Source organism: Peromyscus leucopus, chromosome X (genome assembly GCF_004664715.2).
Source record: "Peromyscus leucopus breed LL Stock chromosome X, UCI_PerLeu_2.1, whole genome shotgun sequence".
In the NCBI taxonomy this organism is placed as follows: Eukaryota; Metazoa; Chordata; class Mammalia; order Rodentia; family Cricetidae; genus Peromyscus; species Peromyscus leucopus.
This window is the reverse complement of record NC_051083.1, coordinates 103,022,498-103,049,552: the sequence shown is the minus strand read 5'-3', so window position 1 is coordinate 103,049,552 and position 27,055 is coordinate 103,022,498. Positions and strand designations below refer to the sequence as shown.

Sequence of the window (27,055 nt, the reverse complement as noted above, 5' to 3'; positions counted from 1 at the left end):
CATTTATGTATTCATATGCACAATAAACATATACACACATAGAAAATAATATTTTAATCCATGGATGGTTGGATATACTCATAAGGAACCAAAAGAGTTTCTTACTGGGAGGATTTAAACTTTAAACTTTTTCTTTCTTCTTCTTTTTTTTTCATTAAAGACAGGATCATACTCTATAGCATAGGCTAGCATTAAGCTTATGGCAATCCTCCTGCCTCAGCCTTCTGAGTGTTGCAATTACAGATATGAGCCTCCACACTTGACTTTCCTTTTCTATTAATTCTTTATTCTTCTTCCTGATATGGTCATAGTGTACCCTCTTTCTTTTTATGACCTTTTAAACAGGTCCCCAACTGGTGTCCTTCTGTTCTTCCTTGATTCTTCCTGCTTTATCTTACACTGCCCTTCACTTTGCTTCCTGGCCCATTTTCCTCCCAAACAGCGCGTACTGGAGTCAGTAGCCCTTCAAAAACTCCACCCCTGTCACAAAAGAAAGTCCAATTCACAGCCTGGCATTCAAGGCTTTCCAGAATGCTCTTCAATCGGACATCTTGTGGTTCCCCACTCAGCATCCTGGGCTCCTATGTTTGTCAAGTATTTACAGTTTTCTGTCCATATCCCTTCTTACTCTGACTCTGTAAACGCTGTCCCTTCATCCCAGAATGCCGCAGCTTCCAGCCACCAGAGCATTGACAAGCTCGATCCTAGCCTTTAAGACTTCATTCAAATACCATCTCCTGAAAGCCTTCCCAGAGTCACAGCCACTTGTCCTGTCAGCAGCTGGGTAACTCACTCGTCTGTGTTCAGGGATCACAACTTTCTCAGTGCTATTATCTATCTTCTATTAGATTGAATGTCTGCATAGAACCCATGTAGCTAACTAGATGATATGCTCAGTGAAGATGAGCTCTGACCTGGTTGGTTTTTCTGTCAACTTAACGTAAGATAGAGACATTTGGGAATAAGGACCCTCGATTGTGAAAGTACCTCCATAAGACTGACCTATAGCCAAGTCTATCAGGCCTTTTCTTGATTAATGATTGACATGGGGGAGAGAGTCCAGCTCACTGTGGGCAGTCCCATCCCTGGGCATGTGGTCCTGGGTTCTATAAGAAAGCAGGCTGAGCAATCCATAAAGAGCAAGCCAGTAAGCAGCACCCCTGTGTGGTCATTGTTTTAGTTCTTGCCTCCAGGTTCCTTCTCTGAGTTATTGTCCTGACTTCCCTTCATAATGGACTACAAGTTGCAAACTGAAATCAACTCTTTCCTCCTCGAGTTGCTTTGTGATCACGGTGTTTTATCACATCAATAGAAACCCCAAGGCAAGCTCTAGATTAGATTTTTTTTTTTTTTACTACATTCTCTACGGTATCTACTAATATAGTTCACAGAAAAAATATGCAGAAATAGTTGCTGAATGAGTGCATCCTGAGGCATGCTGACATTCATGAAGTGTAGGTGACACAGGCTATGCTCACAGTCCTTGGATGTTCTTCTAAAGCTGTCTTCCGCTGGTTATTTAAAGCCTTCGTGACACAGGACCAGAACGGGTGCCTCAGTGCTGAAGCTTATTCAACTTCATTAAATCTGTTCTCATTAGCAACAGGCAGTCCCCAATCTCCCTCCAGCTCACAGATGTCCCTGGCTCTGGGCTTACTTTTCTCTTCCACAATAAGCATAACTGGAAAATTCTAGTTGCTGGGCAATTCTACATAAAAGACATAACAACACTGTATCATAATATGTGTTTTTCCCTGAGAGCAGCATTATCACTTTATGTTGCTTAAAGTAGTTTGGCTGTGCTGACAAGCATTTGGACAAAGATATTTGATACACATGATAATAAAATCAACATATAATTACTCTTTTTGCCAATGAATTGTTTTCAGATGAAGCTTGTAATGCTGCCCAGGTTGGTCTTGAACTCCTGGGCTCAAGTAATCAATCCTCTACGCTTAGCCCCTTCAGTAGTTGAGACTACAAGTATACACCAATGTGCTGGGCTGAGCAATGACTTTGTAACTCAGAAATGTACATTTTGGTCAAGGAGTGAAGTAGTTGACAGCTTGATGACAAGATTTTAATCTTACAGAAAGAATATATGACCCTGGCTTTGAACCCAACACCACAGTAACCAAACAAACAAATAATTAAACAGCATCACACAGACCTGGAGTTTCCACTGTGTCCTGCTTTTTAGTTGTTCCTTTCGTGTTGATTTCACAGCTTACATGATAAAAAGTAAAGAGCAAATGATGCTTTGGATGCAGGTGAATGGGAAGCTCAATTTTGATCTGAAATGATAGCAAAATTACATATGACGGTTTGTTTCACTTTGTTTTAGTTCTCAGGTTGGACTCTCAGCCGTGTAGGTCACTTTCACCATGTTGTTCCAAAATACTCCCTCCCCGAAGGATAAGCCAAGTGGCCAAATAGCAGGTATCATTTCAATAGACTTCCAATATTTTTTCTGGTCGGTTTCAGTATTCTCCTGAGTTTTGGGGATTTAATACTTGTGTTGACTTAATACTTTATTTCTGTAGAGTTCAGTGGAGTCTCCCAGCTTCAACTTTACAGCAGAATTTTCTAAAACACTAGATTAAAAATCACATCCTTATACCCAGGTGTGCTGTAACCCAGTACAATCCATTTAAAACAAGCACTGAAAAAAACCCTTATGAACAATGTGCAAATACCATGGCATTAGGGTACCCACAAATCAATGCTCACAAAAAATTTCTCTAGAAAAAAAATACTTTTTTTTCAGTTTTTCAAGATGGGTTTCTCTGTGTAACAGTCATGGCTGTCCTGGAACTTGCTGTGTAGATCAGGCTGGCCTTGAACTCATAGAGATATGCCTGCCTCTGCCTCGTGGGTGCTGGAATTCAAGGCATGTGCCAATACCGCCTGACAAGTAACTTGATTCTTGAACAAACAAAAAGAAGTCGCATATGACTTAAAATTTTAGGTTTAAAAGATGCTTATAAGAAATGATCTCAGGTGACTTTCTAATTAGAAACTAATTTCACGCTTATACCTCCTCTTAGCAGATAAGAGACAAATTAAAATTTTAAATGATTTGATGCATATGTCCTAGCTTAGGCACCATACATACCCTACATATACACATGAAAATAACTGTTTTCTGTCTTTCCTAGTCAATATATAGTGAATGAATCAAAAAGTCTATTATTTTAGACATTCTAAAATCAAACCTGATTTATTATGCAATCTAGTTCTTTGCACTGGTTATAAAGCTACATGTAAGAAACAGTTGATAAGACATTTGGTTCAATTATAGTCCATACAAGGCATGGCTTGGAGTATTATCACCAAGGTCTGTTATAGATCTACAGAACATGCCTGTTCACAGCATCCAGACCATCTGGGCATCTAATGCTCTACTGCACATAAACATGGACATACTCTCTCCCTGGGTAGCAAAAATGTAAGGCACTACTAATTCCTTCCCCACCCCCAAAGAAACCAGGGAAAGTACACTGAGAAAAGAGTGAGTGAAGCCCAAAGCTGGGGCAAGATGCTCCGTAGGGGAGCAGGCGGATAGGGAGAAATCCTGAAAGCAGAAGGGATGGTTTCAGACCAAGCCAAGAATGGAGACTTTGGGGTCCAGGCAGACAGAGCAGAGCATCTGGCCCAGGATGCTCACTCAGGCCACATGCAAACACTAGGAATCAAAAGCAGTCTGCAGATTTGGATAAGCAAATATACAGAGGCCAGAAGAGGCCGCGACAGAGGCACACTGGGCAGTTCAAAGAGATATAAAGAGACAAACAGAAAGAAAGAAAGAGCCAGAGACTAGACAGGAACACCACAGCACTCCCCTTCACAGCCATTCCAGTGAGGTGGGCAGAGAGGCCAGCAGGACTGTGGCACCCAGCTGAGCAGCTTTGTCCCTCTGGTGCCTACTTACAGGCAAGCTGTCCCTTCCCACTTAATACCATAAGGGAAGAGCTAGACATGCCCTCAGAAAGGCTATTCTGGATTTAGTTAATTTTACTTTATGTATTTATTTAACTTTGGTTTTAAATTAACAGTTGAAGTATTAAGTTTCAGTATGGCATTTCCAAAGACAGTTTGTCTACAGTATGGTTCCACCTTGGCCCTGCTGCCCCTACCCTTCCACCTCAACCCCTTATCCCCTCAGCCTCATTTCCACTTCATTTACAGGTATTCTGTAGCGTAACCTTTTCCTCAACACCCTTTCTCTATCCTGGTGGTCTCATTTCTCGTTTCATGGCCTACACCCACATTATGGTTATCAATTAGTTAATTTCTGGCCCTGGGGTTTGAACCCAGGGCCTTGTGCACACTAGGCAAGTTATCTACCTGAGAACTACATCTCCAGATCTCTTTTCACTAATTTTTTAGATACAGTTTCATGTAGCCCAGGCCAGCCTCCAACTTGTTTATGTCACTGAGAATGACCTGGAACTTTTGATCCTCCTGCTTCAGCCTCTCGAATGCTGAGATTATGAATGCTGGGATTATAGGTGAGTATGCATGCTTGGCTTATATTTACCTTTTAATGTTTATTTTGAGATACGTTCCCATTAAGTTGCTCAGGGAAGCCTTGAACTTGCAATACTCCAGAATAGCCGGGATTACAGGCATACAGTACCAGGCCTGGCTCTGGGTTTCTTATTTGATTTTTTTTCTTTTTTCTTTTTTGAGACAGAGTTTCTCTATGTAGCTTTGGAGCCTGTCCTGGGACTCACTCTGTAGTCCAGGCTGACCTCGAATTCACAGAGATCCACCTGCCTCTGCCTCCCGAGTGCTGGGATTAAAGGCGTGCACCACCACTGCCCAGCTGGATTTCTTATTTGAAAGGTGAGGAAATGAAGACCACCCCCCACCAAAGAGAAAGTGGTAAAACAGAGCCAGTCTAATGAAAATATGGAGGGCCAGAATCCCAGCTCCACTAGGAAATTTATGTCCTATTTTATCTTAACTCAGAGACGCCTTTAAAATTGTGAATAAATCTCTCACTGTCATCATAGGACACTGGGAAAACAGGAGCCTCTCCTTTTGATGTGACATTTTCTATTTTCATGGAACAAAACATTCAGGGATTGCATGGGCAGATGAATGGCTTGAAAATTTTTTTAAAAAAAGGAATTAGAAAGGGCTGCTGTAAATAGTGAAATTATGTTTTTACCTCATCATAGAACTCTGGATTTTGGTTGTGATGCGAGACCACAGCATAAGCATTTGTGGTAAAGACAGAGCCTGCGGGTTTTCCATAGATGCACTGCAAAAGAAGGAAAGCGAGTCACCACTGCTAACAAGGTGCTACAGTACCACATCCATTCAGAGACAGTGGGGGGGGGGGCGACGGCCGAGGCCGCCCAGCTACCATCGGGAGCCTGCACGCTCAAGCACTACGTAATCACTCCAGATGCACCCCAGACAGTGCCTAACTCAGCCACCGAAGGGTTTGCAACTTCTGGCCACAGTGAGAAGCTGTGTAGCTCCTCTCCTTTAGAAGAGAGATCCTCTCTACTAAGCTTCTGGCTCTTCACTTGACAGACAAGTGAACCTTAGCCAGCAAGATTGTTTGGATGCTCCTTGTTCAGTGGTAAAAAGATGTTTTTAAAAATCAACAAACTAGCCGGGCGTTGGTGGCGCACGCCTTTAATCCCAGCACTCGGGAGGCAGAGCCAGGCGGATCTCTGTGAGTTCGAGGCCAGCCTGGGCTACCAAGTGAGCTCCAGGAAAGGCGCAAAGCTGCACAGAGAAACCCTGTCTCTAAAAACCAAAAAAAAAAAAAAAAAAAAAAAAATCAACAAACTAAACATTAAAAAAAAATGTCTATTAAGCTCCAGACAAACTAACTGTTCTCTTACATTTAAAAAAAATTTTTTTTTGAGGCAAAGTTTTACTCTATGTAGCCCTGGCTGGTCTGGAACTCTCTGCATGATTCCCACCTCTGCCTCTCAAGTGCTGGAATTAAAGGTGTGCCCAGCTTCTTTTTACATTTTTTTTTTTTTTGTTTTCCGAGTCAGGGTTTCTCTGTGTAGCTTTGTGCCTTTTCCTGGAACTCACTCTGTAGCCCAGGCTGGCCTTGAACTCACAGAGATCCGCCTGCCTCTGCCTCCCGAGTGCTGGATTAAAGGCGTGCGCCACCACCGCCCGGCATCTTTTTACATTTTTTAATGTGACGTTTTATGAGACAATTTTTTTTTCAAAATCATTTTCTGGTATTAGATGGTAAGGCTTCCTATGGTTCCTTGGGATGTTCCCATTCCATGACTACTCTGATTTTCTTCCTCCCACTGACTCAATAAGCTTAAGGATGAATACAGAGCCTCTGGGCCAGCTAAGAAATGAAACTGAGACTCCATGAGTCCACAGCCAATTCTCCCGAAATACAGTTCTCAAGGCATTTTCCAAGAACTGCTGAGACGTGACCAAAGGGCTTCTAAAGTATATCAAAGGATGCTGCAGGCAGGAACGGGAACCAGTTGTCCTTATTTCTAGTGAAGAGACAAGCAGAGGGAGAAAAAAACCCACTGCATTTGAGCCAGCTAATCTTTAATTTAATTTAATGTTCTCTTTGAGAAACATAGGGTCAATACGATATTCACCAATTCCTCGGGAGTGCATAGGCAGCTTTCTCTACTCATCCATTTGGCTGACTTAGACTCAAGCTAGAAGCGAGGAACCAGACACACACTTGGTGATGGCTACCTGGTTTGGGGTTTTTGTCTCAGGCTTCTGATCACCAGGTTTGAAAAGAAAATGTGATGCTGGGGATCCATGGCCGCACTGGATGCTATGGCGATCACAGAACTAAGTTTGGAGGTACTGTTTGGCCAGCCCTGGGGCAGAAGTCCTACCTCAGATCAAAGCCATCCTGCTGTGCTTCTGTCAGCTCAAAAAGCCTCTTCAGGTTTCAAAGAGAAAGGAGTTTAAGGTGTCCTGATGGTAACATTATAAGGTCCCCTGAAGGGAACATTATAAACTATTGAGTCATAAAAGAGGGACCTTGTGATTAGGCCAGTGAAGCAAATGCCAAAACTGAGTAAGTCGACCTTATCCATGCTCTCCTTTTCGCGATGGAACCCAGGGCCTTGTGCATGCTAAGCAAGTTCTCTACTACAGAGCAATACCACCATATCAATCAACATCCCCAGCCCAAACTGACCCCTCTTCCCAGCTGCAGATCCTCCCCATTTTGTAATATATGATTATTGAAACCAATTCTTTACTTCGCATGTAAAATGTCTACTCCACTCTAGCACATTAAACTTATAGCATGACACCATCAAGTACTAAACTTTTCGTCACTACAGTCTGTTCCCAAAATACACACTGATCGACACCAGAAACAAACCTTTAGCGCAGAGGCGTCACTTTCATCCGAATCCCGGAATTCTACACAGACGGCAATGTTCCTAGCCTAAAATCATGAATCAGCCAAAATGAGTCACACAGTGAGTAGAGTAGACGGCAAATAACATTGCAGACGCCAAGAATGTATAGTTTCCTTACCTTGGCAAATGATTTCTGGCTGTCATATTTTAATTGCAAGGGATAGACATACAGATGGTTTTTGTAAATAGTGAAGGGATAACAATATTTTGTCATTTCTGGAACAAACTCTTCGACCTCCACAGTAATATTTTGACAATTCTTCTCAAAAGGCTTCAGGGGCACATATGAAGAGGTAATACAATCTATGGTAGGAAAAAATAAGCAAGCACAGTACATGCAATTTAGCAGTCATTAACACATGGCTGCATTTGTAAAAATATACATAGATTGTGTTTGCAAAGAATGATTTCAAAACAGAGTTCTTGGTGACAAAAAGTCAAACAACTCTAAGAAGCCGAAAAGGACACAACAGTGCTGCTGATCTTCATGGGACCTTTTACACCAGACAGGGGGTGTTATTTCACTCTCAACATCAAATGCCTTGCCAAATATAACACATCATAATTTTGACAAATTTAAACTCTGCAAAGAAACTCACTGCATTTTCCCTCCCGTGGCTGCAATTTCAGCTTTCGCTGCACGTTTTTATTGGTATCAGGGAAAGGAATAAGAGTAAATTTATGCTTCCAATTAGCTCATGGAGAGTCACTTTTAAAAAGTTAACTTGGTGCAGGTGCAAATTTTCACTAAAGAAATAATGGATGCCTGCTGAAATTACAGACCTTATGGTGTGTTACCAATAATAAAATAAAATCCACCAAGTCTCTGGCAGTTTAACCATATGGTCTGTGAGGCTGCCACTGCAGTAATGGTGACGAGCAATCTGCAGGGCTGTGAGACTGTCCTGAGTGTAGACCTAGAACCATGTGGATGGACAAAACAGACCCAGGCGAAAGTGAGTCTAAGACCATCGCAGTTTGGTTGCCTTTTTTCTGATTACTAAGGCAATACATACTAATAATAGAACTTCTGGAGCACAGAACAAAGGTTACAATAGCAATCGATCATGCCACTACCCACAGATAAGTAGCGTGGGCATTTGAGTGTGGCATCTTCTACTCTTCTTTCTTTGCACATTTTATATAGCAAAATGAAAATCTTACAGTATGTATCCAACTCAATCTTGATTACTTACATTTTATCCGAAATCTCACTGAACAAATTATGAGCACCAATTTGAATCATTGCATCAAATTTTATGGTACTTGTGTGCCATATGTACTTGAAGCATACTGACAATCTTGATTCTATTAATTTCCAAGTTCCCTCTAATGTAAAGAATGTTGCAATGACCATCTATATGCATATTCATAAGCTCCTGCCTAGATTTCAATTATTTTATTAAAGATGTATTTCATTATTTGTGTAGGTGCCCACGGAGGCCAAGTTGTCAGAATTCCCGAAGCTGAAGTGCTGGGATCTGAAGTTGGGTCCTCTAGAAGAGTAGCAAGTGCTCTTAACTACTGGGCCATCTCTCCATTCCCCTCAATGATTTTTTTCTATGAAAAAATCTCACTCTTACATGTTTTGAAATACACATTGACTATTGCCCCATGTGTACAATCTTGTAGTGACTTCTCAATGTACTTAAAATAAAATGCAAATCTAAGGTGTTACTATAGTCTATACAATTCTCTACTTCCATTTCCTGCTCCATTGTTCCCAGCACATCCTACCACGGAGCCACACCGGCTTCCTCCCTATTCATACAAAACAAGTTTGTTTTGTATGTACCTTGTTTGGAAACAAAGACCTTGTTTCCATCTCAAGGTCTTTACAATATATAGGATGACCTCCGTTTGCAATGTATGACCCCAAACTTCCTTTGCTGGCTGCCTCCTTCCCTTGTTGGTTAGGGCAGCTGTATGGAGTTAAGACACTGTGCAAACCTGCAGTACACTAATGATAAGTACTCAAGCTCCAATTACAAATGTCAATGTGTATTTGCAATACATTCTTACTTGGCAAATCTACAGGAACACATTCCACTGTGATGTTCAGCTGTCCAGGGATAATCTGCAATTTTGTCTTTTCTGGCCTAGAGATAAAGCAAGAATATTTTAGGGCTAAAAATGATGATTGTTGAATGATTAGTTACCTGAAATCCAACTCAAATTTTTAAGCATTCAGTTTTGTCCAAGTATAACTCACGGTCACTACTTTAAGAAATTGGTAATTCATCCATCCTATTCATTGAGTACAATCATATCACATACTTACTTTTTGTATTCTGATAGCAACTTGAGAATGTCTTCATTTGAAAGCTTGCTACTATCTTGTTTATACAAAGGGGAAAATCTCCCGTCCAGATCCAGAGAGCCCTGAACGTCTTTGAAAATGGGTCTAGAACAGCAGTAGAAAAGCTTTTTAAACCAAGTTGGAAGTGCCAATAAACTCCACTAGCACTGGTGAGAATGCAAACCGTCCAAGTGCTGTGGCGATGCCCACACCACTCACTCTACAACAATGCCACTCTATTTCCAAGCATGGTCCACATGCTACCTGGATGCTCACAGCAGATCTATTTGCTATCACTCCAAACTGCTAATAAATCAGAAATTGACCAACTAGTAAAGGAATGAACAAACCTGCATATCACACAGTGGAATGCCACACAAAACACCCAAAATGAATTACCACACAACATGGATAAATCTAAAAAATACACTGAGCATAAGTAACCAACCCCACGAATACATGCTGCAGGATTCCACTTCTATGGTGAGTTCAGGACAGATAAAATTTCATCTACCGTGACAGTCAGATGGGTGGTTGCCTGGGTGGGTAAGGGTGCAATAGGTGACTGGACAGGTCCAGGAGGAACATTTCTGGGGAGAAATATCCCTTTTATACCTTATCAGTCATGGTGAAAGTGGTCATTACATTTGTGAACACTTACTAAGGTCCATTCTTGAAATTTATGTATATTATCAAAAGTGATGTATTTTATGACCATAAAGTGATAAAAATTGCATTGAATCTTAAAGATAACTTAATATAAGGCATATATATATATAGTTATATATATATATAGTTATATTATTTTGAGGCCCTACCCTCCTAATTTATTTTTTTTGAGACAGGGTCTCACTATGTAGCCTGAGTGGTCTGGAATTTACTATGTAAGACCAGGCTGGCCTCAAACCCAGAGATCTGCCTTCTTCCCTCTACAACGTGAGTGCTGGGATTAAAGATGCATGCATCACCACACCCAGCCTCTTCTACCATTTTAAGCAGCTATTTTACTACTAAAATGGAAAGTAATATATAGGCAGCTAATGCACTGGAAGTAGCAACAGCCAGAAACCCAGTTCTCCATAGCAGAGCCCGTTGCTCCTACTTTAAATATTTATATCTACTAACAGGGGCTTATCATACACTTTGTAAATGCCAAACTTTTATAAGACAAACATTTAGAGTAAATTCTTGCTACTGCTGCTGATAGAAACAATCCAGGAAGGAGAAAATAGCATACTTTCTCACCAGAACTGGGTATCAGAGTTGCTCTCTGAAGCTTTCAGAATTAGTTTTCTCAACTGACCAAACAGCATCAGGCAGTTCCTGTAACTGTCTGGGAACAGGAGAATGCCCCAGTGGCCTAGAGTTAGTGCTAAGGCTGGGTAGCCCATAGCCTCATCTCTACTCTGCCGCATGCTGTAACACTTAGGCATGGGTTTCATTTTCTTTTCCTGTCTTTCTGTGTCTCCATTCCCGTATGCCAAAGATGGGGCAATGGGACCTGTCTCTTAAAAAAATAAACATTAGGCCATGCATGGCAGTGCATGCCCATAACCCCCAGCATTCTAAAGCCAAGTTCGAGCCCAGCCTGGTCAACATAATAGTGAGCTCTAAGTTAAGCAGAGATATGTGGCAAAACTGTACTTTAAAAAATAAATCAATAAACAAAATATGCAGTAAGAACTTATATCAGTATGTTCCGAACAGAGTTAACACTTAATGAATACTATTAATAATAAACAGTAGCAGCAACAGCAATGGACTTTGAAGGTAGAAGCATTACAAGTAATTGTATATCTATATTTCTAAGCCTCACTTTACCTTCTGGAATGTCAACCTTCATTAATTTTTGCCATTCACCTATCCTTGGCAATCATTTGTTTTAACCAGTGTATAAAACAAGGAAAATAGTGCCTTCTCATCTATTAGCACATGAAACATTTTGAGATCCTTACCCCAAATAAAATGGTTATAAATAGCGACAGAAGAGTTGATTCACTTCAAATCTCCTACCTTGTGCTATTCCCCAGCACACAGTGAACATAACTGATTGAATTATTCAGAACATGGTGCCCTTTCCCAAGAACTGCCAGTCAGTTGTACAGGCTGTACCACAAACAAGCTGATGAATTTACACTTTGAAGTGGGGATAAGCAAGAAACAGGCTTCAAGTCCTCACCGCCTGTAGATTTGTAAGATTTGGATAAAATACCTTCATAAACTACAATAACAGAAGAGTCAGAGAAAATGTATGCTTCTAAATACACTATTCCCAAAGGGTTGGCTGAGCTTGTCACCAGGAAACAAGAGAATCTATTAATTATAAGCTTGCACTTCATGACTGCATTCTTTGTCATCGAATATTTAGTACATATTCCAGAATGATTCTATGATAATTTTTAAAGCCATAAACTCAGCCAACTCTGAAAAACTGGGCATATTGTACATAATTCGTCACACATTTTAGTTCTCTGGGGGAAAATTCTATCACGTTAGCAATGAGCTGTATTAAAATATAAGATTAAGTGGCATCCATCAGACTAACCCAAGCCAAAAAAAAAATTCCCTAAAGCAAGAATCCACAAACACAAGAGGGGTTTGGAAGGGAGTCTTGGAAGCACAGAAAATTCTAAAGAAAGAAGCTATACATCCCACGTATCCCAGGACACTACTGGCCTGCCAGAAATAGACCACTGAATTGCTGGTAAGGACACTGGCCCCCAACTTCGGAAAACCGAAAATAGAAGGGTCAGGATTTTGTTGACACGAACCTGGTTGCCCAAGCAAAGGGCATTCTGTATTGTCCAAGGCGACTACACACTTGTTTTGCTGTCCTGTGTACCTTCTGGGCGGTCTGTGGTCAGAAAGAAGAAGAAGAGTTTAAATTTGTTCAGTCTGCCACGGATTCACCCCCAAACCTCCCCCCAAGTCATCATTATAAAACACCAAAATCTAGGAAGAAGCATCTATAAATAAATAAAATATTAAAATATAACATATCCCTGCTACCCATTTTCCAAGACTAAAGTATCTCTTTTAAAATCCTGTGGAGGGCTGGGGGGTGGCGAGTGACTGGAGATGAAACCCAGAGCCTTCCACACTACCACTGAGCCAAATCCCTAACCAAAAAGTGAATTCTTTTCGGCATGTGGTTTTCTCCACGGAAGACAGACTAAAGAGATGTAGGACTCCTCTGAACCACCGTCCTCTGCTAGGAACACTTTGAGCAGTATTAACATGCATTTCCTTCCACACTGTTGACAGAGCCTCATTAGTCATGGAAGAAGTGTGCTCTAGATACAGTTGACCTTTCGACCGCCAAGATAAGGCACAAGTGACAAAAGTCACTGCAATTAGTCTCGTGTGGGCAGCAGCCGCTGTTTGAACAGGCGAAGCTGTCTATAAGGCCTAACTAGGCGGCAAAGCACAGGCTGGATGCCTAGCCCTAGGGACACGAACAGGCTAGAGGCTTTTGTGTACATTGCAAAGACTTTCGTCCACAAATCAGTCGGGTCTCCTCAGCAGCCGCTACTTAATACATGTTATTTGAATACAGTAAAATGCAACATACCACAGATTGACGGCTCTGAAATAGACAGTAACTATAGTGCTATGAATGAATTGTTCCACAAACACTTCCCTTCCCTGGGTCTCAGATTTCTTACTTATAGCATGAGAGGGCAGGCCTCAAGCAAATGGTGTCTAAATAGTCAGAGGCATGATCTAGAGATTCTGATAATGACAAAAATGGCCATTTGAGAACATTCAGAAAAAAAAAAGAAAAGAAAAATCCCCACCATGTATATGTGAACACATCATGCAAGAAAGGAATAAATAACACTGAAAAAGTCTGAAGAATGAAATGGAGCATGACAAATGGCAGCCCTTCAAAGTCAATAATACCCTGAGGAAGTGCTCACTGGCCAGCCTCACTGCATCAGAGACAGGAGTCGACAGAGGTACAGCTCTCACAGACAGTGCCATTTGAAATACTGGTAAAAGCTAAGCTCTCTATTAAGCAGGCGTCTTCATCAATGGTGTTTTACAATACCTTTACTGGATCCGAGTTTTTGATGTAGGGTTCCGCACAGTGTGTGATGTTTCCCTGCAGCACCTTTTCAATTCTCACAACTAGAAAAATTTCAGGATGTGGATTCGTCACTGAAAAGATTCCCTGGGGAAAAATGACTTCTGTTAGCTATTTTTATGCAACATACATATGGCTGTTTGGCAACTGCTATCTTGTAGTGTGGAGAGTACAGAATGTTGATATTCAACATAGGATCATGTCCAGGATTCTAGGAATAGGTAGAAGAACATTTTGTTACTTGGGGGACTTTCTGAGACAGGGTCTAGCTATATACAGCCCAGGCTAGGTTTGAACTCCAAACAATCCTCTTGGCCCTGCCACCTGCATGCTGGAGCACTAGATCCCAGGCCTGTACCAGCATGTCCAGAGGGTAATGCTGGCGGCTTCCAATGTAGCTTTCCAAATGCATGCCGTTCCTGTTTTCTTACTAGCGCGTCACCTGTGTTCAGTCCCAAGTACACGTCCCACTATGCTGCCAAGCTCCTCCTGTTCGGCTGTTTTGCAAGTTGAGTTCTTAGACCTAGTGACTACAATACACATTGTTTGGTTTCACTGCTATGTGCTAAAGATAATGCGGGTCTCCCAAGTAGCTCTAACGACTGAGCGGTTCACTCCCAATTCACACCGAACGAGGTGAAGTAGGAAGGAAGATCACACTTCTGCTGCTCTGCCTAATATAAAAATCTCACCAGCGGGGGCTGAGAAGATGGCCCAGCAGTAAAGTGTTTGCCACACGAGCAGGAGCGCCTGAGTTTGACAGTCACGTAAAGCCAGGAGTAGGTCTGAAACCCCAGTGCTGGGGAGGGGATAGGTCGATCTCTGGAGTTCACAGGCCAACCAGTCCAGCTGAATAGAAGAGTTCCCAGCTTCACTGAGAGATGCTGATTCAAAATAATTAAGTAGAAAGTTGGCTCATGCTCTTCTTGCAAGGGCCAAGAGTTCAGTTCCCAGCACCCATGTTGGGAACGGGGCTCACAGATGCCTGTATCTCCAGCTCCAGGAACCTACATGGACACTCACACCCATTTGTCCATATAGGCACACATCAACACACTCTCAATTAAAAACAAAAAAATTAAAATCTCTTTAAAAAATAAGGTAGAGAATGATTGAGGAAGACACCACCATTGACCTTTGACCTCCACACCTGCATGCACATGTACATACATATACCCTCATGGACATATACAGGCAACACACACACACACACACACACACACACACACACACACACACACACACACACACCTTAAACCATATTATGGACAACTCTGAAGATTCAAAGCTTTGGTGCTGTCATATAAAGGGAAGAAGCAGAGGCTCTAGAACTTGCCTGGTCTCTTTATACTGTTTAAAGGCACAAATACGGACACAGCCAAAGTTACATCATTTTCTTTGAATGTGTGTGGAATAACAACGTCATCTTTTGTCTTTCCAAATGAAAAAAAAATCCTCTAATTACTGTTAGTGGTTTTTGTCTCTCAATTGGATAAACAAATGAATCTGAACAGAATAATCCATCATTGGGTCTTTACCAAGTTTTATTTTCCTGTTTGGTATATTACCAAGTTTGTTAATACATTGCTTTATAGTTTTCAAAGCATTTCAGACACATCATCTCATTAGTTCCACATTGGAGCTGCTGAGTTTGACAGAACACAATAGAAAACAGTTGAAGAGGTTAGCAATGTCCCCTCCCCTCCCAAGTCAAAGAGCCTGGAGAAAGTCTGGGCGATCGACTCCCAAGCAGCAAGCATGAGCAAACACGGAACAAACTATGTCAAATAGGGATGAGGATGTAGACTGCTGGGTTCACATTCTGGCACCATCCACCTCGGGTTTCTAACCCATGAAATGATGGCACTAAGAGTGACAGTGATCTCAAAAACTTCTTGTATGGATTAAATGAAATATCGTACATTAGATGTCTGGTTACCACTAGGGTGGCCCATCAAACGATATCACGGTCACAGAACTTGGCTTCTGGTATTGCAGGAAACATGCTGCGTGAGCTCTAAGCTGGGCTAACAGACTATTCAAGCTGCCCTTGCAGAAGGTATGCTTAGCACTGGACCTTGAGCCTAGTAAATTTTACTTTTTAAATTATTTTTAAGGGGATAAGAGTTTATTCTGTTATTGTGTCTGCCAAATATGGCCTGGTAACAAAGATTCAGGATACCCAAAATTCTATGTTTCAAAGCGGTGACAATGTAGTGAAGGTTTCATAGAGACGGAACAAAGGAAGTCATAAAGTAATGCTTATTTCAAATTCAGGCGTGGAGCCATCAGGAAGGTTGAGAAGAGGGTCCAGAGGCATTTATTGTGTGTATGCATGTGTGTGGTGTGTGAAAATGTGTGTGTTCCCATGCATGTATGCTACACATGTGTGTGCATGGAGGAGCCCAATGTTGACATCAGGTGTCTTCTTCGATGGCTCCCCATTTTAAATCCTGGAGAAGGGTCCGTAACTGAACCCAGAGCTCACTATGTTGACTAGTCCGAATAGTCTCCTTATCAAGGAGATAATTTATAAAATGTGTTCAAAGCCGGGCGGTGGTGGCGCACGCCTTTAATCCCAGCATTCAGGAGGCAGAGCCAGGCGGATCTCTGTGAGTTCGAGGCCAGCCTGGTCTACAGAGTGAGATCCAGGAAAGGCGCAAAGCTACACAGAGAAACCCTGTCTCGAAAAAAAATGTGTCAAAATGTATGTATGCAGGTGTGCAATGTAGCATTATGATACAAAAAAAATTACAAATATCCTAACTAAATCAGTATATCATGTTAGCCTTTAACATGAATGTCACATATCAGTATCTATACAGGATAAATAAGACAACAAATGCATAGAGCAGGTATAAGATATCATGAATATGATACAAATTTTATAAAAGTATCCAGAATTTATATATACAACAGAAACATCTGGAAAAATGTATGAAAAGAGTATTTCATATGGGTGGTTACTTCTACTTTCTTCTTTATAGCATTTAGACTACGTTTTTTCCATAACAATGTAATATTGTAATCAGAAGACAACAATTTTACCTGGGGACAAATCATTCTCTTTATTATCTGAGCATCTCTGCTCATGTGACTCTCACCACTCTGCCTCTGGGCCACACTCTCATTTCTGTCGCATTATAAAAGTCCTTTGTGGCCTCCATTCCAGTCACAGGTCGGAATGCCAAGGAACTGCGAGGCTCTTTGTAAAGGCAATGCTTGGCATCAGCCATTACAGGTGGGACACTGTGGTTTCATCCCTTTGCTTTTTCAAGAACCATTTTCAAAAGGAATTGTTATGCTCCATTAGAACTACCTACTTATAAGAGACACGAGAATGTAGAGTCAGTTTTTCTTCAGAGAATAAACATTTGTGGCACCTACTGCCACACCCAGAAGATCAAACCAGTGTGAATGAGTGTGTGTACATGTGTTCACATGTGTGTGTCTGGCTCTATATTTGTGTTGTATTTCACAAAATGTTTCCACTGACTTTCATAGCATGGAGCCACTAAAAGATGTGGTTCTGCCAATGTGTTCCTAACATGTTCACTGCTTTCCATTTCCCCCTGCCAACCTCAGTCAGCAGAAGACTGTCTGTGGACAGATCTTCTAAGAGGTGGGATGCCCTAAGAAAAACGCCTGGCACTATGAAGTAAGGCAAAGATGCTCCTCTTTCTTGTTCTGAATGTGCTGCAAAAGCTAGCGCTCAACACTCACCTGTTTTATGTAGCATAACTGTGACTCGGCAATTCCATGGACAAGAGACTCAGGTGAATAGCCCTTTGCGCTGCCTTCATTGGCCAGTTGAGTCGAGGCGCCCCACAGCATTTCACGGACAGAGGGCGGGTTCAAGTCTACATGAAAGTCGGCTGAAATTTTACAATTGTTCTTTACATCAAATAAGGCGAGGTTGATGAAAAAGGGCTCAACCTAGGAAGGAAGACAGCTGACATTTTAAAATTCAGACTTTGGGAGATAAACTGCAAAATGAGTTTTTTCTTCAAGTTTGAGTTATTGTGTTACCATCCCAGTTCAATATTTAGTTAAAATTGCACTATTGTTATTCTGCAGAGAAGGAAAGGCATTCAGAAATGAAAACTAGTCAAATTTTAATTTTGTGTAGTGTAAATTCCCAAGTTATCAATTCCCAAAAATTTACAAGTCACATTTTTTAAAAGATGAGTAGAATCCAAAAGTTTCATCTAAAGAAAAACTGATCTATGATAAAATTTAAATCTCTACACATTTAGTGATATGACTCCTAAAACAATGCTAACCTTATAGATCAGTTTTAAAAATTTCTGTCTGGTATATTGCAATGTACTAGACTATACATTTCATAAGAGCTAATATCAGTCAATAGTAAATTACTCAACGCTCTGCCCCATCAGCAAATTCGGAAGACATGATTCCTCCCTACAGATGGCATTTGAAAGCTGGTCACAAAGAGAAATTTCATGCCAGATGGCATAAAGATTAACCCTTTACAGGCAGAAAAGTGCTCGGGTATATTTTAGCTACTTTGTGAAAGAATCAATCATTACTTGGTATTTCTGAAACAACTCAAAACACAAAGATGAACATCAAATACAGTGTCTTTGAAGATTTGACATTTACACAGGCAAGTATTTCTGACCACCTCGATTTATGATTCCTAATATTTACACAGAGCAAAAGTGAATTCCATTCTATAGAACAGTAAGGGAGCCCGCAGGCTGCATAGCATCTGTGTCTCACCAGGGCTTGGGGATACTAATTCATTCTGTGAACCAATTTTCCAAAAGAATTCCTATTCCTTAGTCAAATCCAGTGTGAGGGATATTTTTTCCAGGTTCTGAGGACGTGCTGCTCCTGAAAAGGAAGCACCTTCTCCATCTGCTACTCTAAGTAGGTAAGCTTGCAGGAATCCTCTCAAGATGAGAACACATGTGTATTTTGGCCAAAGAAAGAGATGGAATTCTTCCTGTCAAACTTATCATAGTATGTAAGAGTGGAATTTTCATCCTGCCAATTAGTCCTTACTCATTAAAAAAAGAAAGAAAAGTATTTCTTTACTTTACTGGATGCAGGGCAGTAGAAAGAAAGGTCATACATACATTTGTGGGTGGTCCTTTTGTATTGTCTCCAATGTGACCCAAGATGTTGAAAGTTAAATCATGGCAATTCACCAGGAAACGCTTGGTACACTTTTCTTCAAATGGCTTTACATCAGGCTCAATTCCTGAAAAGTCCAACCTCTACAAAACAGACAGTCTGAGTTATCTAAAAAGACAGGATTCATAGTGACACTGATTGATACAGATTCAGATCGGTATAGTAGACATGGCAGCAGAGTCCAATAGCTCTGTCCAGTCTCCATTGAAGCCTTCTAATGCTTCCATTCAACCAGTTTCAGGAGCCCTTACAGTAGCTTTCAAGTACTGACAGGGAGCTCCTGGAGGCAGATGCTGAGAATGGTCACTAAGGCAATGAACACATCAGAAATCCACACCTTGACCTACAAAGCCCTCCCCTATACAGCAGGACTCCCTTTCCTCCCATTTCCCACATTTGTGGCCTTGTCTTTTACTATTTTTGTCTTTCCCCCTCATTTACTGTTCCAAATCGCACATCCCTCCTTGGTTCTTTTTCTGTTTAGTGCATCTAGTGCGTCCGTCACCACAGGGTCTTTGTGCTTGCTGCTCTACAAGGAACTCTACCCCCAGGGAGCTGGGTGGCTTGCTCCATTCTTTCCTTCAAGTCTCTCTCATCAATTGGCACTTGGGAAGGGAAGTATTTCCCCAACTTCCTGTAAAAAATTATGCATACGGACAGTCTATACCTCCTTTCTCAGATTTATCTCACATTTTTAGTATGCATTTATTTGGTTTTCTTCTTGTTTATAAAATATATCCTCAAAGATGGTAGAATCTGTCTCCTTCAGAAGCCCTTCTGGAGGCCAGGGGACAGGAATAGGTATGAAAGCCTACAAGAATCACACAGTGGTGTCAGACAGCAGATCACATAGACACGGATGTTAAAAACTCTGTTGTGGCATACACATGAATGATAGGTTGGGGGGAGTGAATAGAAATGAGTGATTCGTTTAGGGATGTTTTGAGTTTGAGGTGATTAGTGGGTGACTGGAAAACTAGGGGAGGTCTGGGCTGAAGATAAGGATTTGAAGGTCATTGGCATCTAAGGGTGAGAGACAGCCAAGGAGCCCAGGGAGACCACCTACATTTAAATGATGGGCAGAGAGAGGGGGGCCTGCCTAGAAGGGGTAAACATGAGCTCAGCTGCTAACAGAACTGAGGAATGTACCAGAACTGCCACAAAGATGTATGTCTTTAAAAGGACTTGTAGTTCAAGATAAATACAACTTTTAAACAAAAGATACTGAGAGTCGGTCCCTCTGAGTAGGGCAGCATCTGTGTCTCCTCAGAGAAAGCTCAAGAAAACTCCCCAGCTCCCAAGGCTCACACAGTCTAAGTACCTCTGTCCACTGTCTTTGCAAGGAGGAAGCCAAGTATAGATTATGAGACAACTTATACTTTCATTAAGACCATAGGCACGGTACGCAAGAAGTGACACAAAAGGAATTTGATCAGAGACTACTGCCAATAAGGAAAAGTCAAGCCAAGAAACATAAGAGAGTTCTCAGTTACCTAAGCAGCCCAAGTCAAGACAGGTGTTAGACCTGAAGACTCTTAGATATTACAGCTGTTTTGACCCAGCCTGTGTCTCCGACAAAACTCCTCTTGAAAGGGCCTAGCGCATAAAATTTGTACCTGAATGCATGGTTTTCTCTCTCTCTCTGAGTCTATTTATCTACAAAATAATGCAAATGTGGGACTAGGCAGCTCCCTTTTGAATGTTTATCTATGGAGCCAACGGAAGCAAGTCATGGCCACGGAGATGAAGTCTAATTTCTGCCCATTTATCTGCTCTCTTTTCTGTCTTACTCAGACAGCAGAATGTGGGGTAACTGGCCCAAAGTGCCTCCAGCCCCCCAGTCCTTTCCTTTCTAAGTCCCCCAAGTACAAACGTTGAGACACATGGCCTTCCCCAGCAGTTCATACCCCTTCAGTCAAACTAGCTTTATTGTTCCCTAAGGTCACAGACAAAAATCTTATCTCTCTATGTTGAAATGTGAGCAAAAGAGGAAGTTGAAATTATGGGTTAGTATTTCACCTTTTCTACCTGACACAACATGAATTCCTCTGTGGTGAGATGCCCTTCCAAAATCAACATTAAATTCAAATTCTTTGTGCTTAAAGATTCATCGCCACTGTGGGTTTTCTCATTGGAGCTCACCGATAAACACAGAATCAGTTCAGTTTCATGACCACAAAAACACTACACCACAAGTTTTTAAAGATACTGGATTTAGTTTCAACCGCCGTCAATTGCCTCCTTTGTACTCAGTCAAAGAGCCTGACATGTCCAATTAGAGCCCAGTCACCCAGGGCAATCAAAGGCTCAGTCATGCTTGCAACAAGTACATTTCTGAAGGAGAATCCCAGAGCTGCCATCTCTGAAACTCCTCGCTATTCTAGTTTTTTCTATGTGTCTGTGGGTGTGTGTCTGTGTGTGTGTGTGTGTGTGTGTGTGTGTGTGTGTGTGTGTGTGTGTATCTGTGTGTGTACACGATAGCACATGCGTGAAGGTCAGAGGACAGTTTTCTGGAGTTGATTCTCTTCTTCCACTTTTAAGTAGGTTTCAGGAATTTAAGTCCTCAGGCTTGGTAGCAAGCACCTTTACCAACTGGACCATCTCACCAGCATATATGTATGTATGTATGTATGTATGTATCTATCTATCTATCTATCTCATAACTGACATTAAAACAATATATAAAACTGCTATGAGGAAACAGCAAATGTTTTGTTTTTCTTCAATTTGCTAGGGCTAGGATTGCTGGGTAAAGCGCCTACTGTGCACACATGAGGACCTGCGTTGGGAGTCTAGCTATCCACACACAAAGCCTGCCACAGCACTCTACATCTCTAAGCCCAGAGCTGGAGGGGAGCATGGAGACAGGAGACAGGTGGGGGCCAGGGGCTTGCTGGCCAGTCTGGCTACAACAGTGAGCCCCAGGTTCAGTGAGAGATCCTTTTCAAAATATAAGTTAGGGAAAACGCTCCAAGTCAAACTCTGGCCTCCATGGGTGCACAGAAAGGTTCACACATTCCCTCCCTTGGACACACTCATATGCCACACATGCACACCACACAGTATCAGTTTTACATGGTAATTTTATTAATGTATCCATCATACATACACACTTTTTCAATTTCAAGCCACATTTAAAAGTCAATTAGAGAGCTCTATGAAGCATAAAGAAAAAAGAAATAACAAAATCAGTTTTCCTCAAATTATTTTATACTTTTACTGGACTAAAAACTACTATGCTAGTGTAATACTTTACTTAAAACAAAACCAAGCCAGGTGGTGGTGGAGCACATCTTTAATCCCAGCACTCGGGAGGCAGAGCCAGGCGGATCTCTGTGAGTTTAAGGCCAGCCTGGGCTACCAAGTGAGTTCCAGGAAAGGTGCAAAGCTACACAGAGAAACCATGTCTCGAAAAAACAAATAAATAAATGAATAAATGAATGAATGAATGAATACATGAATAAATAATAAAACAAAATCAAGATGGTTCCGTGGGTAAAGGCACTACCATCCAAGCCAGACAACCTAAGTTCAATCTCCAGCACCCATTAAGGGCTAACTGACTCCACAAAGTTATCTTTTGACTTCCACATATGTACCATAGCATATCTGCCTACACAAATCTCTCTCTCTCTCTCTCTCTCTCTCTCTCTCTCTCTCTCTCTCTCTCTCTCTCTCTCTCTCACACACACACACACACACACACAGACACACACACACACAAATAATAATAATAATAATAATAATAATAATAATATGTTTTTTAAAGTTTCATATAGAAAAGGGGGAAAGAAAACAAAAATTCACTCCCCCAAATAATTTTGTGAAATATTCTTAGTTAGGAAAACTATCCAAATAGTCATATACTATATACTTTTCCTGTTCTACATGCCAACATCAAATAGAGAAAATCCGTATTTCATTAAATTCAGTTCTCTTTGTATTACAGATGTTCATTGCCACTAGATCACAGCTGTACGTAATGGATTCAGAGAACACTGAAATCATCTTTAGGCATTATTTAAATTATCCATGGTGAGCAGCAAGACAAAAGGATCTAAGGGACTGAAAAAAGATATACACATTCTGTCCCATGCTATTAACAGTCCTCTTGAATGAGGAGTCAGTTAGAACACATGTTCAAAGTAAGTAAAGCGATTCTAAAACAATCTGCTACCCCTATTGCTGAACAAAAATCAAGGATTTCAATATTTCACTAATGGTTTTTTGTTGTTGCTGTTGCTGGGGGAAGGAGTTGTTTTGTTTTTTGAGACAGGGTTTCTCTGTGTAGCCCTGGCTGTCCTGGAACTCACTCTGTAGACCAGGCTAGCCATGAACTCACAAATATCCACCAGCCTCTGCCTCCAAGTACTGGGATTAAAGGTGTGAGCCACCCACCTCCTGTTCACTGATGATTATTTGAATTAGAAATACATCAATACCTGAACCTCCGAGTCGAAAGAAAAGAGATTCTGTCTTCCATCTCCTCTACTGAGTTTGTTCAGCTGTTCTGTTTCTCTGCCATACTAGAATTTAAAAATATGTAACATTGCTGTAGTTCCTTCAAAAGAATACTAAATTTTATTTATTATTTAAGTTAATTCTATCGTTTATACAGATCAGTGACACAATGTGCTATTCTTTGCTTCCATGTATGTAATATGGCTTAAAAATCCTTGATTGGCTGGGGAGTCACCATCACTGAGACTAATAATAAGCTATATATCTGATTCATATACATTTCCATAATGTCTAAAATATTCTACATTTTGTGCTCTTTATAAAAAATCCAAAAGTCTTGGGATGCAAACAAGAAATAAAAGAGAACAATGCCATATTTGACATCTCCATAGTGCTAGTCGAGAGTTATATACAATTCTATTGTCTTAGGGAAGATAATGACCACACATCTAGCACGACTGAAAAACACAAAAAGGATTCAACTAAAATCCACAAAATCATAGAAAGCACAGACCATGGGGTCATGAGTAGGTTGTGATATTTTAAAGATGTTTTTAAATTTTAAGAGGGGTGAATTTAAAACAGAAAATCAGGACTAAGTTTGTATAATTAGTCCAAGGAAATGAATAACATAAAATGTAAGTAGGCTCAGCAAAGATGGAAATGAATAAACTTATAACTTCTAAGTAATTATAACATAGAGCACAGAGGGAATATACATTCTACTAAGATACACATGCTAATAAGTGTCTACTTTCAAAATTCGTTCATTTCAAACTCCACAAAGAAGGATAAATAACACAAACAATATCTGCTCACCAAAGTCTTTATCTGAGTAAATTATTAACGTAATTTACAAAAGAAATTAGCATGTGTCGTTGGACTGAATACCATTTGCATTAGTCCATTGAAAGTATTTATTTAATGATATATATCAATCAAATTGAATAAAAATAGATAAAATTAGTAAGGTTACAAAAGTTTAGAAGTTTGTCTATTTGTGTGGTGTCTCCATGCTGAGAGTAGGTTACCAAGTCCATCTCTGGAATGTACCTTTTTTTTTTCTACCTGTTTAATCAGTTTGGTGAGGTGCTGAACTTGAAAATGACATTTCCAAATGTAATCCAGCACTAAAACCTTACTAGCTTGCCCTGCATTATGTCAGTGGAAGATAAGCTGCCATAAGAGATACCTTCATCAGTTCCGGATGCATGCTCCTTTCCAAACTGGCCATGATGTTCTCGGCTTTCCCTTGGCTGCTAGTTTCATCATCTGCAAATTCATTAAAAGCAGATGTTCCAGACCATACAGACCATTACTAATCACCTAAGAGAACTATCCTCTCCCCCACCCCATCCTCTTCTACGAGATTTATGGCCAAGAATTGTGATTATGAAAGCACAGGGGAAACTTTTACGGCCTTTTGAAAATCTGCCACGACTTTCTTATCCATTTCAGCGTGGTTGCTTTTTAAGTGTCAGGTACCATGCAGTACCAACACGTTTAAAAGCCTAGCCTGTAGTCACTCTTCGTGAAGAAGCAGGTTGGCCTTTGTTGTTAAGGTTGTATCTTCATCGAGCACAAAGGACATTCCCGTGGATTAAAGATGAGGCGCTTACTCTCAAGAATGAATCATTTCAAAACTCTTACCTTGTACTGCTTCGACTGTCTCCTTTTTCTCTTGCACTAAGCTGTCAGTATTGATCTGAATAATCTTTTTCAACGTTATCAACCATTCCTCCATTTCCTGCTCAGTTTCAGCCGCCAGATAATGGCTATACTTATCTAACATCTTGAGTTCAAAAGCATGACGGCGCATTTTGGGGCACTAGAGAAGGGGAAAAAGGAAAACACCTGTTCAATTAGATTAGCCGCCCTTTTTAACATTAATTGCATTCATTTATTTATTTTTACCTCAGTTCAGTCTATATGTACACCAACACTTCCACAAAATCATTGCTCCTTTCAATGAGGTATAGATATAGGTATAGATATCTTCGGTCCTCCTCCCAGGACTGAGCAAAATGGAGTAAGGAAAAAGTGGGCATAAATCATTGAAGGCCTTTGGGACCCTTCACATTAAGAAAACCAAACCACCACCATTAAAACAAGGACATATTTTGCTATCTTCATTCACAAATTTTCCTTGCTTTACTTACACTTTTCAAAACTAGATGTTAGAAGCAAGCTAAAATGTGACCTGAAACAAATACAATACTCCTTTATATTTCCTCATTAACACAGATATGTGATTCACTTCAACATGCACAGTATCAAATAGTACCACTAGGGTAAAAGAAGGCCATAACTGTTTTACATCAAATTGTGACTCTCAACAGAATATATGAAGTGGCCCACACTGAATATTAGAATAGAAGGAAAAGAAAAACCCTTTTCTGGCTTCAAATCCTAATAACACTTTTTACCACCTTCTCTGTCGTGACAAAAGAAATTACCCCCTCTTTTGTGCCTTAGCACAAATCAGTGCCTCGGCAAGCATTTCAAGAAAGGCTCATAAATCAATAATTCTCCACTGCATGGTCATTATTTAAGAAGAAATCATCGAAGTTCCTCCTTTTTGTCTTCAAAGAATAGAAAAGGGTGAAATCACAGCAGTGTAGCAAGCCGTAAAGATTTATGCATTTGAAAACACCAGGGAGGGGGAATCAGAAATAGATGACTGTGGGAGAACTACGAAGAAAGGTCACTGGAAGAGGGCTGATTGAAAAACTCCAGCAATCTTGTGTGCCTTTCTTTGCTTCCAGTCAAATTAAAAGATGCGATTATCATTTATTTTCAAAAGCACCTTGGGCTGGGGCTGATGCTCAGAGGTAGAGCCCTTGCCAGGTATACTTAGGACATGAAGTTCAAGGCTCAGCTCTGTGCACACAAAACCGAACCAAATAAAAAGCATGTTGAATTTACATAGATGGCTAGTTTTAAAATTTTTTATTTGAACCTCATGGCAATCTTATTGGACAGAGTGTGGCAGATATTATTAATCTGACATTACAGTTTTGAAAATATCCAAATAAATTGAAATTATTGAACCAGTCCCCCTGCCTCTTCATTAGCTCAATGTTATTTGAATCACAGTGCCGTGCCGCAGCACGTAACAATGTCCCTCTCCCAGACTTACCATTCAATAATTTCTCTGCCTTCTCATTTCCACCTGACCTTTGTCTGTCTCCAGTAATCCAAATCAATAAACACTTGCTAACTCCCTAAGGTGTGCACAGCCTTGTTAATTATTATAGGAGTTACAGGAATGAGTGAGACAGGGTCTTTGCAATCCAACCCCCCAAAAGGAAGAAAACACAATTTAATGTGTGATTTTGATAAAGGAAACAGCCCGGGGTAGATCGGAGGACACAGGGCTGGATTGGACCAGTGGAAAAGCTAGTGAGGAAGGAAACAGAAAGCAATGCAAGGTTAAAAGGGAACTGAAACTGAGTTTTAAAAGGCAAGAGTAACTGAACAAGGCTTTGTGTCAAAATAAAACATGAGCTAGGGATATTGTGTAGTACACACAAAACCCTAGGTTCAACTCCCAGCATCACAAAAAGAAATAAAAAAGAAATAGGGAAGCCACAAACCTGCCTTAACTCCATGGAAAACACAGCTGGTTGTGATCAGAACAGAGATGTATAGAGA

General features: G+C 40.7%; 1 protein-coding gene across 3 annotated transcripts in view; it reads right to left on the bottom strand.

The window, feature by feature from the left end:
* The window catches only part of Dock11 (dedicator of cytokinesis 11), a 183,969-nt gene that overhangs the window by 86,490 nt on the left and 70,424 nt on the right, over positions 1–27,055 (bottom strand). For all 3 annotated transcript variants that reach the window (XM_037199256.1, XM_037199255.1, XM_028887297.2), the window contains exons 8-20: positions 25,052–25,229; positions 24,594–24,673; positions 23,383–23,466; positions 18,883–19,023; positions 17,504–17,716; positions 13,745–13,867; positions 12,465–12,547; positions 9,676–9,798; positions 9,417–9,493; positions 7,513–7,697; positions 7,355–7,420; positions 5,177–5,269; positions 2,171–2,294 (exon numbers count right to left, since the gene is read on the bottom strand). In XM_037199256.1, the coding sequence (XP_037055151.1) occupies positions 2,171–2,294; positions 5,177–5,269; positions 7,355–7,420; positions 7,513–7,697; positions 9,417–9,493; positions 9,676–9,798; positions 12,465–12,547; positions 13,745–13,867; positions 17,504–17,716; positions 18,883–19,023; positions 23,383–23,466; positions 24,594–24,673; positions 25,052–25,229 (1,570 nt within the window). The remainder of the gene's footprint in view (positions 1–2,170; positions 2,295–5,176; positions 5,270–7,354; positions 7,421–7,512; positions 7,698–9,416; positions 9,494–9,675; positions 9,799–12,464; positions 12,548–13,744; positions 13,868–17,503; positions 17,717–18,882; positions 19,024–23,382; positions 23,467–24,593; positions 24,674–25,051; positions 25,230–27,055) is intronic.